A 13,999-nucleotide genomic window follows, 5' to 3' on the forward strand; every position below is an offset into this window, starting at 1 on the left:
GCTTCCCAGGAGCTACAAAAGATTTAAACCTTCACAACTGCCAGTGCTTGCTTGCAGGGCTCAGGGTGTCCTGGTGTGACAAACCCTCTCCTGCAAAAAGACACCAATTCTCAATGGAAATCTCTCTTGGACACCTATGACTTGCAAACCAGCAAGACACACACTGAAAGAGCTACAAACTCAAATAAAATTTACCAAAGATTATTCATATATTTACTGTTTACCTTTTCTCCTTCACCTACAATGACAATGTTGAAAATACTCGTAATATTTCTTGCACTTCTGAGAGCAAAAAGCTTATTAATACTGCCTGTCACAGTCACTCCACTTGAAAGAAATGCAGGTAGGAAACCAAAGGGGTTTTTTTCTAATATTTAACTCCAACTCTCCCAAGCTCAACCTTCTTGCTTTGTCTCCTTGACTATGCAAATTGCTCCTCCTGTCTGCTCCAATCTTTTTGCATTTTCTGCTCCTATTCACCCAGCACTGGACTCACAAATTACCTCCATCCTCTACTCTGTGCAGGCTGTAAAATGGTAATTACTCCTCTATCAGAGAAGTGATATCTCAGTGGGTTTTATGAACAAATTCATGTTTGTTTAAAGATACTTATAATAGCAAAACACCCCCATGATAACGTTTATCAAAAAGAAAACATTTTTGTGCTACAAAGCCTTAACGTATGGCCACAGGTTATCATTAAGTTATCAAGTGACTGCATATTAAGATCTAATTGAAGAACTTATTGCAGTGCTCCCCCTCCTTCTGCAATGATGATTTATGGCACATTTTGTCACTACAATGTGCAGCAGTTCAGTACAAACACAGCACTTAACTAACAAGATGACAGAGGCAGATATTCAAGCACAAGCTATAAATACTCAAATGAGTCAGAGGTTGTAAATCTGTTGTAAATCATACCTGATTTGTAGGCTGGAACACATTTTCTAATCTTATGGAAAAAGCCTCTGCTGGTTCCTACAAGGCTTTTCTTTTTAAAAAAGACTGTGTTACACACTGTTGCAATTCTACTTAAAATCCTGATGAGATTCTTTAAAAACTTTCATTTTCCCTTCTTTCCTATGAAATTACCATTAAACACCAGTAACATTTACCACAGCCAGAATTATCCACAAACTTCATTTCTATATGAGCAGAATGGAGGTTACAGGAAGGTGATTCACACACACATGAGCACAGGCAGAGAACATTCTAATAGCCCATTTGGGCAGGTAAGGAAAGAATCAATTTAAAATATGCAATCATTTACATGGCTGATTTGGAGACAGGTATGCTGCTACTCCTGTCACCCCAACAGAAATGCCAGAGCAGGGGATGGGATCTCAGGTATTTTCATCCATTCTTTCTTTCTTTTTAATCCCCTTTCTAATAGAGTGGACCATGTTCCTCCAGGTAAAATATACAGCACTGCTTGTGGGATAACAGATAACCTGAAGGAAATATGCCAACATTTGTGACATCACAACAGTTCACCCAGCAACCACACACTGTTAAGTGTTCTCTGTTCAATCCCCCAAAATAAAATGTATGAGAGTGTAAACCTTGGCAGAATAATCTCCCAGGCTGCAGACGAGCTCCCTGACTCTGCGAGCTGCATATTAAAATCATCTCACACTGAGGAGTCCCAAGGCACACAGCCCAGACAGCCTGGGGGAGGGGACAGCTCCAGAGCACAGCACAGATGGAAGGGAATGGTGCTCAGCTCAGCAGCCACTGCACCACTGCAACAGAGGACAGGCAGTGCTGGACAGGCTGAATCAATCCCAGCATCACTGCAGCTTCTGCAATCCTGCTTCATCATCCCCCAGCAGTGAGCTGAAATTCCCATTTTTCCCTTGCAAAGCCCACCCCTCCCTTCCTGGTCCCATGCCATGAACATGCCAGACAGACCTACAAGGATCATGGAGGTCCAAGAGGCACAGATTGACCATCTCTGCTTTACAGTAAAGGGATAAAAATATTTTCCAGCTAACATTACTAATAAAATTATTTACCAAAATACTTTCTATGTTAAGACTAACTGAGGTGTATAGACTTAGCTGTTTTTACATCTGTGTTTGCAGATTTAGCACTTACCTTTATTGCAGATAATGATATAGGGTTGGATGGATACTTTGCCTTTCAATTACCAGGGTGGATGTTTGAGTAGCAAACCACTCATGCTATTTTATATCAGCTTTAGACAAATGCATTCAGCTGAAGTGGGAGTGAAGCAGGCAAGGAACTGATCACCTGTGCTGACTAAACCTGCAGCAGGATGGCTAGAAGAGAAGCAGGCAGCAAAACACACCCTGATAATATTTATGACAAGCACAGACCCCTTAAAGCCCCTATAGTTATTAAGTAACAGCCATTCCCATACTAGTGACCCTTTACCACACAGAACAGAGCTCACAATTACAGCTGAATGTTTTCATTAGAAAAGCCTTTATACACAAAGTTTCTTGATCAAGTGCACATAAACTGCATATGTAAAATAAACACTAATAGCCTGTGCTCAATAGTCTCGCTCTCAAAAAAATTACCATAAGAGAACAACAACTTGAATGTGCAATAAAAACCTGCTCATTTCCCACCTCATCTAATTCTGCAGTGCTTCTCTCCAGCTGAACAGGAAGACTACTTTCGTTTGTTTTCAAGTAATTGAGAAACATTTCAGGTCTTTATCAGCTCTCCAATCTTTCTTCCTTTCACACATTCTCTAGAATTGTTGCCAACAGGGTATTTATAAAAGATCCAGCCTCGCAAAAATACTCAGGCAAACAATGTTGCAGGAAAAAAAAAGAGAAACTGAAGGAGCTGTTATGTAGAGAAGACTTAAAGGGTTGGATCATTGTTTAAACAGAAAAAATAATTTGTTTCGGTGGATGCAAGAGCTGTGTGAGGGAGCATTTCCTAGCCCTGGACTCCAGCAGCAGCCACATACCTTCCCCTCAGGGTGGAAATGCATGTTTGTTTTGGAAGGGGCTTGTGTTCCACATCACAAATGGAAACATTCAGCTGGGACTGAGGCCTCAGAGCAAGACTGAACTGACAACACACCACAAACACACCCACAGGAAACCTCCTTCCTCTTACTTCTTTTCTCTTTCCTGAGGCCTCACCAGTGACTGAAGCTGCAGCAGCTCAGATCAGCTCAGAGCTACACGTACTAAACACATTAATGGCCAGGACAGCAACTCCACACCTCTGTGACAGCCAAATCCGTGAAAAACTGACTATTAACTAAAAATAATTAGACCTTGGTCACAGGTTTCTAGCACAGAAGAAACCAACCCAAAGGGCAAACCCTCCCCTCCCTCTCAAGCCCCACCACCTGGCCCTTCCTACCCACTTGAGCAAAGAGCCTTCTCCTCCACAAACACTGCTGAGAGCAAACAAGGCCCTGTGCACACACCCTGCCCCAGCCAGCTGAGAAAGCAACGGAAAAACCCTGCCAGATCCACCTGCACTGGTATCATTTCTTCTTCTTCTCCACTAGGACCCAATGGTGCAAGCACCTCCCACTGCCTTGATAACCCAGTTGCAGAACTCAGTGACACACATAAAATTAAGCCATTTTTTTTAAAGTTACTACAAGCAGCTCAATTAAGTTATATTTATAAAGATCTTACCTGCCAAAATCTACATTTTGCAAAATGTCCAATTTCAGTGCAGCTTTAATCTGTGATTAAATACTTCCTGCCCACTGGCATGCATTACCTGCTGCAGTCCATTCACTCAGTTTTACCCTGCCATCCTGGCATCACAACTAATTTAATTGCTGTGTCCCAGATAGGAAATAAATTAACGAAATTCAATGATAATCCCTGTGTTGCCTTTTAGTTCTAGTAGCATGGGTCACTCAACCTTGAAAATGTATCCAAATAAAGCACTTGATGCAGGACTGCAATGAAGTTTACAGTCAACTGTGAATATTGTAGGAAAAAAAGTTCAGTCAATTTCTCCTCTCATTAATTTTATTTTAATATTTTCTGTATTTTAAGAAATTCCTGTTGCCTTTCATGAGCTCATGCACATCCCTCCTAAAGATAAATGTAAGGAACTGCACTATAAAGTGGAAATAAAACATTTCCACAGAGCAACCTGAGTGGCTGCCAGACAAAGGAAATTCAAAGAAAGGTCACTTACAGGACTGTAAATAACCCCTGGCCCTTGCTCTGAGCATGAACAGGAGGTTTGGGTTCTTTCTGGGACAGGTTCCCCCTTCCAACCACAAAAAGCTGCATCATTGCTTCTGACAGATGAAAAAAATAAATGCCAAAGCTGCTTAACCACTAACATAACTATCCTTACTGGCTGCTGTCTTCTTCCTGATTCATGTTTTATAGCAGTAGAAGATGCTTAAACAAATGGAGAGTGAACCAAAAAAATCCAACACAATGCAGAGAAATGCAGCCCCTAAGTTTGAAAGAAACAAACTCACAAGCATACCTGAAAAACTGAAGTTATTAACTAGAAATTTAAACATGGCAGTTTCAAGCAATTAAAAGCAAAGCTGTCACAACAGAGACAGAAATAGTAACATCCCACAGAGGGAAAGCAGAAGGCTCTGTGTCTCACTAGTAACAGAAATGAAGAGCCACTGCATTAACACGTGAAAATGAATTTAGTTACCCTGACAGCAAAAACATCTGCTGCTCAATTGTGATATTAAAAAGTCATTATAATCCATTATGGAACAGTGAAACCTCTTCACACAGAAACGAACTGATACAGAGAACAAAACAAGCAATACTGTGAAAACAGAAATATTCCATTTAGATTCCATTTAGAAATTGCTCTCATGAATCTTAACTCCAAAGTTTTTTATGTACCAAAGTTTTGGTGGGACTCACATACTTCTGCTCCCTTCTCCTGAAATAAAATCCAGTGTTATAAATGACATGAGATCTCACAGTGCTACAGAATAAAAACTAGAACTTTCTGACCTTGCACTTTCTACACAGGAAAAACTTAGAAAGAAAAGGACAGAGTTTCAATAAATTACTGTTGCAGTATCTTCATCACACAGGTAGTACTTTATTTTTCTGAATTCGTAGTACTGAAGTAATATTTAATTTCTGCTGTCTAAATCATAAGAAGTGTTTGAAACATAAGTTGTTTAGTCCACTCCTTACGTTAGGCTTGGGCTTTTCTCTAATTCTCAGTCTTTGGAACTCTGGGAAGCTCCATTTGCTTGTCTGTCACCTAATTACCCACCAATAAATGCCAATGCATTTGAGCAGGTTCAGAACTGCTCAAATCAAAGGGCAGATGACACAAAAAGATTTGTAAGCCATCAGCTGCAGAAGACAGACATTACCTTGCCTCCCTTCCTCACCTTTCTGAAAGGCACAGCTTCATTCCCTTTTCTCCTAGGGAACCTGGCAGGCCACTGCCCCCGAAGGGGAAGGCATTCCTTACCTCTGCTGCTTCCTGACCCTGCTGCAAAGCAGCTCCACTCACTTCCCAGGCAGAAAAAACCCACACAGAAAGAAAAACAGGCAATGGTGGCAGCGGGGGAAATAGTTTCTCCTAAGCTCCTTGAGTTTACACATTCAATTGAGCTGAATTGTGCAAGGGGAAAGGGGCAATTACTTGTCTTTGAAACAGATAAATAACTACCAACAACTAAATGGAAAACTGCATCTGTCTTGACAAAAGAGATGACACATGCTGTGTTATGGTTCACAGAAAATTAATCCATATATTCTTGTCAAAAGGCTGCTGGAGAATACCCAGCAAGATAAGCCAAAGCTTATGCTGAGAATCCCAATAAAACTTTAGGAACATAACAATCCTAGTAAGATATACTCCTCTCATTAAACAGACACAATGAATAAAAAGTACAAGCACATTTTTAAACAAGCTTATAAAAATATCAAACATTTCACAAAGAATAAACATGAATTTACCTTTGGTTTTTTGTTCAGCAGCCTGAAAGAAGAGAAGAACAAAAAAAAAATCAACTACTTGTCAATATTGCAAATTATACTGAATAATTATAGGGCTGCAGGCCTAACTTTTTGCAGAGTCTGCTTACATAAATCAGGCATTCGTTTCATTTAAGGACTAGAGAATGTTAGTTTAACTCCATGTGATGGGAATGTGGGAATGGCAACCTCTGTCTGACTGAGGCCAGAAGCAGATGCCACAGAAGTGTAAAGAATGACAAGAGGGTGCAGCAGCCCCATCCACCCTCTCCTGAGCACCCACACAGTCTGTGAACCCTTGAGCCCCCAGCAGAATTAACTTCTGTGACTTTGTCCAGCATCCCAGTGAATCCACCCACACTTAGCAGCTTTCACAGAAGACCTGCTTACTTTTTAATCTGGCTATCTACCCTTTTTTTAATAATGTCTGATTTTTATATCAGAAAAGACAGTGATCATTTCCTATTTCAAATTAAAACTAACTATGCAATCCAGAAAATGAGCCTGAGATCCCAGAGTGCCCCCAGCACCTGCTGGGGCTGATCCAGGTACTCCAGGCTGAGGAGTGGCCATGGGAAGCAGGTGTGGATGTGGAGCAGCCCCTTCCCAGCAGGGCATGGAGAGCAGGGGCAGTGCCAAGGCCCTGGCACAGCAGCCTGGGCAGGATTGTGTGACCAGGTAATGATCACCTGTGCCAGGCTCAGTCCCAGAGGTGAAGCTGCAGCATCAGCACCCACACTCCCGTTTAGAAGTGAAGGGATCGATTGCAACACGAACATGAACAAACCTTTTTCTGAGCACCTTCCTTCTTTTTCTTTTCTTCCTGCTTTTTCTTTTTCTTTTCTTCCATCAAATGTTCCTCTTCTTGTGTTTCTTGTTCTTTCTCCCTGATAAAAACAAAGGTTAGGAAGAGCTTTTCAGTAAGATGAAGTTTCTCTAGGAAGGTGAATAATCCATATTTGCATTGCTAACTTTCTACATCTCATGTCTAAAAAAGGCTGCTTCTAATGCTGCAATAAAAGCACTAAAAAAGAGCTGTTCCAAAATTGAAACTCACAACAAATAAAATAGCAGGCAGTGAGAATTCAGAATGGATAGATTTTATTTGGAACCTCTTTCCACAATCACTCGTAAGTACTGCTTAATATTAGCATATTCTAGGGAAAGAAAGTTTGAAACTGGGGAAAAAAAGCAACAAACCCAAGTAATTAATGCAAGTTCTGCTGGCTTTCAGCAGCTGTGATTCACAATATACCTTGAAGATCATGAGCAAGTGCATTACTTTGCAACTATTTTTCTCTTTTTGATCAAACACATGCTGCATTAATTTTCCATACACATCAATTTTGTTCTCAAGAGTTGTAAACTAAGGCCCAGATGAATTCCAATAATCATATTTTGTGTTCATCCTATAAATTCTAGCTGAAGAATTTGCATTAATGCAAAACAAGACTGTTCCAGCATCATTTTGATTAAAAATTAACCTGAATCGTTCCAAATCAAGAAGAAAACCTATCTGAGATCTTCTTTTCTCTGCTTCCTATGTCCATCACTGAAATAAATGGTTATAGCAATGACCCTCCCCAACATCCTTTTCAATAAATACCAATGCAAATAATTCATTTACTTCTCTATAACTCCTTTATCTTCCTTGACAGCTCTTCAGGTCCTGATCATTTATCAGCCTTACAGATCTTCTGAGAAGGCTGTTTCTGATGGGCTGAAGCCATTACCATCACTATTATTAGATTCAATGTCTTCCAATTACTCCTCAAGACCACTTTTAGCCTAATTTCCTATTGCTTTACATTTCACTTGCCAAATCCTGCAGCCCCCCTCTCTCTTCTTTGCTGTTGTTAAGAAAGAGTTTTTTAGTTACAAAACTCTTTTTTCTTGGTCAGAATGTGTGAGATTCTTCTTTACCTAGAGGAGAAAACCACTCTTCAGATTTTGCACATTGTGTCTTCAAACATTCCCCACGAAACATTTTGCCTCTTAACAAGTTTGCATTTTCCTACATAGTTTCCCTTTGTTGTAAAAAAGGAACATTGTAGCCTTTTGATATTTTGGTGCTGAAGGGCATTCTGGGATTTGGTTTTTTCACTAGCCTGAAAATACTGATCCTGGCCACTGCAGATGCTTTAAAGCTTACACAGATCCTGTATGGAGCTCCAGACTAAATTAAAAGCAGATTCCCTTTCATTGTGTCACCCCAAACTATAAACACTACAGAAAGCAATTCACAGCTCTAAATTTAGGTGTTAGTGCCTTTTTAAGACACTTTACTGCACTCAGACTATTTACAGAAGTGAGAGATATGGCAAGACCCAGGGTCTGGAACAGCAGCCAGAGGTTGGGCACATCTGGGAGCTCCTGGTGCACCACTGGAGGTCCAGACAGCTGAAATGGCATTAGGCTTCTGTTTTTTAAATACTGATCCACCTTCTGTCATGACCAGAAATTCACCACCTGCACGACTACTCAGTTTATGGCAGTTCCAAAGGGGCACCTTTTAAATCCTGCACTGTAAACTGAGGTTTGGGAAACATCTGCCCTTAGGAACTGCAGGTGGGGATTTCTAGTCCGTGTTAAATTGCACTTAAGACAAAGGTGCTTGAAACTGTACTTTTAAATGGCTTCTTCTAGGACTTGGCAAAAAGTGATGACTTAGGTTGCCAAAAGAAACCGAGTTGAAACTGCAATAGATTTGCCTTTATTCCTGTTAGCTCAGTGGAGAACAGAAGTCCCCAGGATCTCAGTAACTACAAAGAAACAACATCCAGTCCCTTCATTTGCAGTGCTCCCTACCCAAGTCACAGCAGACTCTACAAAGGCCCTGTTCCAGTGAACTCCCCCAAGCTGTCAGACTATTGCCAGAGCAAGTTCAGCTTTTTTTGGTTTTTGAAAGCAGGTGAATGAAACAAGTCCATGTAAAATGAGAAACTTTTTGGTTTCCTCTTGCTAGTACTTAAGAAACCCCAGAACACCACAGTTACATTTAAATCTCCTCCAATACTCAGGGCAGTATTTAAAAACAAAAACAAAAAAACCACACAGAAAAACAAACCACCACCACTTTGCTTAACATGTAGAGTTTTCTTTAAGCTATAAAAGTATGTATTACCCAACCTCCTCGTTAGGCCTCTTTTTTGTGATATCAAGTTCTTTTCCTAAAATACCAGGTTGAAAGGGATTTTAAGGATCATCTGGTCCAACCTTTCTTGGTCCAGCCAAGCCTTTAAAGTATCCAGCCCTGGGGATCAACTTTCACTACTGCCAAAACCATTCCTTACACTAGACTCCATTATCAATTTTTGCTTCCAGGCAATGCATCGTGTCAGTGGATTTTCCAAATGCACCAGGAATACAATGTATTTTATTACCGTATTAGCACAGCAATTCCAACATCAGAGGTAGGAAGTGCCACTCCTCAAAAAAACCTGAGGTTTGGTTGTGGGGTTATTTTTTCATTTCTGAGATTAAAATAGCCTCAGATTAGCTCAGAAAACGATACTGTAATTTTTAATGGAGCTCAATTTTCAAAACTGATTTACATAATGACACTTCTGAATCCATGTGCTTTAAATATGCTTAAAATAGAAATAAAGCTCCAAGCGGCCTCTCAGATGGCAACTCGTGCTGTCACTTTTAGGCAGGAATTAGTCATCTAAGAGCAAAACAAAAGGAAAACAATAAAAACATGGCTATATAAAGTTTGATTACGTTGTCAAAAGCACATGTTGCAGCTTTACTTCCTGAGCGACAATTTAATCTTTATTGCAGGAAATACGCTAAAACATTTATGAACACAAAGCTCATGTTCTAAAGCAGGAGTGTCTCAGAATATCCCTGGAGGAGTTTGCCTTGTTCTTCCATATGGATCTGAGTCGGGAGGGATTTTTATGAGCAAGGAGTTTTACTACAGAATGAAGTGGTGTTTTCACAGATTGCAAATCGCTTATGAAATCCAAGCCTAACCCAAGTTATCTTTAAAGTGCCTGTGCTGGAGAGCTCTCCCAGAACAGGAAAGCAAGAGGAGCTGCAGGTCAGGGCCACAACAACTCCAGCACTGCCTGCTGCTGAAAGGCTTTATTAATCCCTTTAAAAAATTAACAAATCTAGGCTGATTTATTTTTTAAGCTAAGTAAGAACTTGAGTTTTCTAGCTGGATTGCTTCCACAGCTTAAGGCACAGCTGGTATTGTGGCTCAGCACTGAGGAGATATTCTGACAGCATTCTGCAATATTCCTTTGGGAACAGTGTTCTTCAACAACCTTCAGGTAGAGTCTATTTGTATTACTGCCCATACAGTATTTTAGAGTTCAGAAGCTCCTGCAGTAATTGAAGGCTGAACAGAGACCTGCTCCAAACCTCAACAACCTCATTAATATTGTTGTATATGCAAAATAATGAAGGTTTATTTAACAACATAGGAAAACTGCCTTTTCAGCACAACATTCCTAATCCTTGCCCACAGATGCCTTTGTCTGGTTTAGCCACCATACTTTAATTCCAACATACCTCTTGTACCTTAAATCCTACTTTATGCTGGAATAAACTGTCTTGACAGCTGTGGAAGTTGCTCTTACTGACAGAAATCCTACAGCTTGCACACAACTGCTCAAGCACTGCTCTGGTTTTAACTTCCCTCACTGTACAAGAGGCCATTGTGCATTCCTGCACAGGCATTTTCCCTAACAGTGCTGAGGGAAGGGAAAATAATGGGAAAAAAAAATCTTTAAACTAGAATTGTAAGGAACTGGCAAATAATCATCCAGACACAGGCTGTGGAGGCTTTATGGAAGGAATTAATAGATCCATGCATTGTTACAGGTGATAACAGATAATAGAGGGTTTGGACAGCACAGACTCGAGCTCTCAAAGACAAGTTCTCCAAATCTGGTATCATAAAGTTTCAAACAGAAAGGAAGAAAATTACTACTTAGGACATCCTTCAAGATCTGATTGTAAGAAAGAAGTGGCTGAAATCTTGAAGGTAGAAAACAGCTTGAAGGGTGGTGATGAAATGGGATCAAAAATTAACATCAAAAAAAGGGCATCAAATTCTGGAAAGGCAGGCTTTGATTCCTTCAGGACACCTGAAATATTCTCCCATATGAAGAGGCAGGTGCTGTTTCTTGGAAATCACCAGGAATTTAAACAACAATGCAGATATCCACATGCATGGCAGGAATCCTGCACAAAGCAAGAGGTCACCAGCAATCTTTGTTTTCCCAAGTGCTGAAACAGATAAACTAAAATTCTGTATTTGCCTATTGCTAATTTTGTTTCCTGCTTTATCTTAACATGGCCCAGCTCTGTGACCTTTGCAGAGTAAATATGGGTGAAGGGAAGGAGCTGGTGTGACTGTTAAAGTGCCAGCTTTGTTCCCTTGATATCCAGGCTCAGTCATTAATCAAGAAGAGTCAAGCTGGTCCCTAATTACAAGCTCTCCAATCACCTCAAAAAAGAAAGCAGCATGCAAAACTAGGTCAAATAAATAAGAAGGAAATATGAAAAAAACCAGCACAAACACACAGGGACAAATCGAGAAAGGCCAGAAAAATATGAGCACCGTGCATGCAAAAAGCAACAACAAATCAACCTTTAAGTGCTTCATTAAAATGCAAGAGGAAATATTAGTTTAGATTCTGGGTGGGAAAGGGGGAGCAGTGACAGATGACCCGAGAGGGCTGAAGTGACAGTACTTTTCTTTCTGCTTCAGCCCTCCCTAAAGAGGTCAGCAGGGAACAGATGGCCAACAACCGCCGGCACTGGTGCGGAGCCCGCAGATGACGACACTTCTCCCAGGGATTTCTCCCAGGGATTTCTCCCAGGGATTTCTCCCAGGGATTTCATGGGGCTCTGGCCAAGCTGGTGCCAGGGGCAGCAAAGCACCCACAGCCAGGCTGCTCCTGCCCAGGATCTCCACCTCCACCACTGCAATGGTCCATTCTGGCTTCCCTCCCAAAGCGCTGCAGAATACAGCGCAAGGCAAGACACCCAAGATGTGTTTACAATCCCTTTACCCAAAATTCGAGATGATTTGGCTTCTCAAAAAAACTCACATGAAATGGCAGGGAAGAAAACAAGATGGAGCTAAACATTTTGCTACCACTCCAAAGAGGAAATAAAGCCAGCAAAGGCAAGAACAGCTTAAAAATTCCCGAGTGAAATGGGATGTTCCCCCACTGGCTGGGCCTGCTGCCACTCACCACAGGAAGAACCATGTCTGAGCCATTGCAGGTTACCTTAAAGCATGAGCAGGTGGATGGATGGCACTCTGGAAGAGCAGCAGATGGCAAAGATTGTGCATATAATTTACAAGGAAAGAGAGAAAAACATCAGCAAGAACTAACAAGGATTTGTGGAGAAAAAAAAAAAATCTGATTTTTTTTTCCTACAGCCTAGTCCCAGATATTTTTGAAAACATGAGAGAGAAGCAACCAAACTGCATAACTGACTTGTCAATCCACATGGAGATTTTTGTTAGTAAGAATAAGACTGCTTTATTATTTGATAGGTTTAAGAACTATCATTTAATAATTATAATAACAAAATTGCAGTAAAAACCCACAAAACCCCTCCCACAAGGCAGGAACCTGATGAATTTTTGTTGCAGTGTGCCACACATCCAGCAGAAAAATTTTTATTAACCACTCTGCTGCTGGAAAAAAATATGTCCACTTACTTCGTTTCCAGAATATATCAAGTCATGGGGCTGCAGAACAGTAAGGGAAGGACAATATTCAGAACACCCTGATAAATTCAAAATGCAGAAAAAAGGCAGAAGATCGGTGAGAAAAAGTGCAAGGTACCATGTTTGGCAGGAAAAATCCTATATAAATACAGCATAGGAACAAGTGGCAGAATACCAGTTTTGGGGAGGAAAAAAAGCAGGTGCTACAGCGGATTTCACTACAAAGGCAAAGCCACAACATCACAGATGGTCAGAAATTCATTCAGCTGCTGCTCTGGGTCCAGTTTGGGACTATCTACTGCAAGAGAGACACAGGTCAGCTAGAGAGCCCAGAAAACAGCACCAAGGAAATCAAAAAAGCACAGACCCTTGAAAAAAAACTTCAGATTTGGATTCACTTAATCTAAAGAGATCACAACCCTGTTATTCAAAAAGGTGTTAAAGACAGAAGAAGAGAAGCATGGAGTAAAATCTTTTTCCTTTAGCTGTGGTAAGTAGCACTGAATTTAAATTGCAACAAAGAAGATTTGGATTAGGCGAAAAGAAAAATCCTCCACACTGAAGCATTTAAAAAAAACCCCAACATTAAAATGTATACCAAGTCTTTATAAATACACATTTGGAGAAGAAAAGAAGAAAAACACAAAAAGAAAAGAAGATTTATTTTTCATGAAGCAGCACTGATACAAGGCCACACTGATTCCTAGACACAAAAACAATTAGACAGGGAACTGGAGGCCTCTACTCAGCCCTACAAAGTGAAATCCTACAATCTCCTTTCCAGGGAGTTAGTGGGGGAAAAGCCCCCAGCCACACCACTGTGGACAAGGTTAAGTCTATGGAACAGTTACATGTACAGGTGTGAGCACACAGCTTCAAACAACACCCTGTAATTTGAAAGTCTGGGTGCAAATTTGCTCCCATGGGGAGTCATAAATAAGAGTTTTTGTTTGACCTCAATTTATGATTTCTTGATCCCATGTTTTGGGGCTTCTCACTGTCCGATTATGTCCCTGTCCTGCAATTATATAATAGATTGTTTGTCTTGACAGGGGATTCCTTCCCCTGAAACATCAAGACATCATCCATTGCTAACAGATGTGGGCTGGGACTTTGATACCTCCAGTTTATGGTGAACTTATCCTGAAATGTGTAACAGAAAGCTGATCTTCTGAACAGGGGTAGCAGCTGGATTCCTGCAGTCACTTAAAAATTCCACCAAATTTGGAGTCTCTGCAGGAGCAGAGTGTAGCTGCCATTCAAAACCAACCAAGAACATCACAGCATCAGCAAAGAACATGGTGTGAAAAGCAACACATTCAATTAAAATTGGTGAAACTAGAGGCAGATTTTATGTTGTCCA

The 13,999-nt window shown here is 40.7% G+C and overlaps 1 protein-coding gene across 12 annotated transcripts in view; it reads right to left on the bottom strand.

Annotated features, from left to right (window-relative positions):
• TNRC6C (trinucleotide repeat containing adaptor 6C) overlaps window positions 1–13,999 on the bottom strand; it is a 98,818-nt gene that overhangs the window by 71,491 nt on the left and 13,328 nt on the right. For all 12 annotated transcript variants that reach the window (XM_088176640.1, XM_088176647.1, XM_088176650.1 and 9 more), the window contains 2 exons: window positions 6,724–6,823; window positions 5,919–5,940 (listed from right to left, as the gene is read on the bottom strand). In XM_088176640.1, the coding sequence (XP_088032766.1) occupies window positions 5,919–5,940; window positions 6,724–6,786 (85 nt within the window). In that variant the 5' untranslated portion in view covers window positions 6,787–6,823. The remainder of the gene's footprint in view (window positions 1–5,918; window positions 5,941–6,723; window positions 6,824–13,999) is intronic.

Source organism: Sturnus vulgaris, chromosome 20, assembly GCF_052056855.1.
Source record: "Sturnus vulgaris isolate bStuVul1 chromosome 20, bStuVul1.hap1, whole genome shotgun sequence".
In the NCBI taxonomy this organism is placed as follows: domain Eukaryota; kingdom Metazoa; phylum Chordata; class Aves; order Passeriformes; family Sturnidae; genus Sturnus; species Sturnus vulgaris.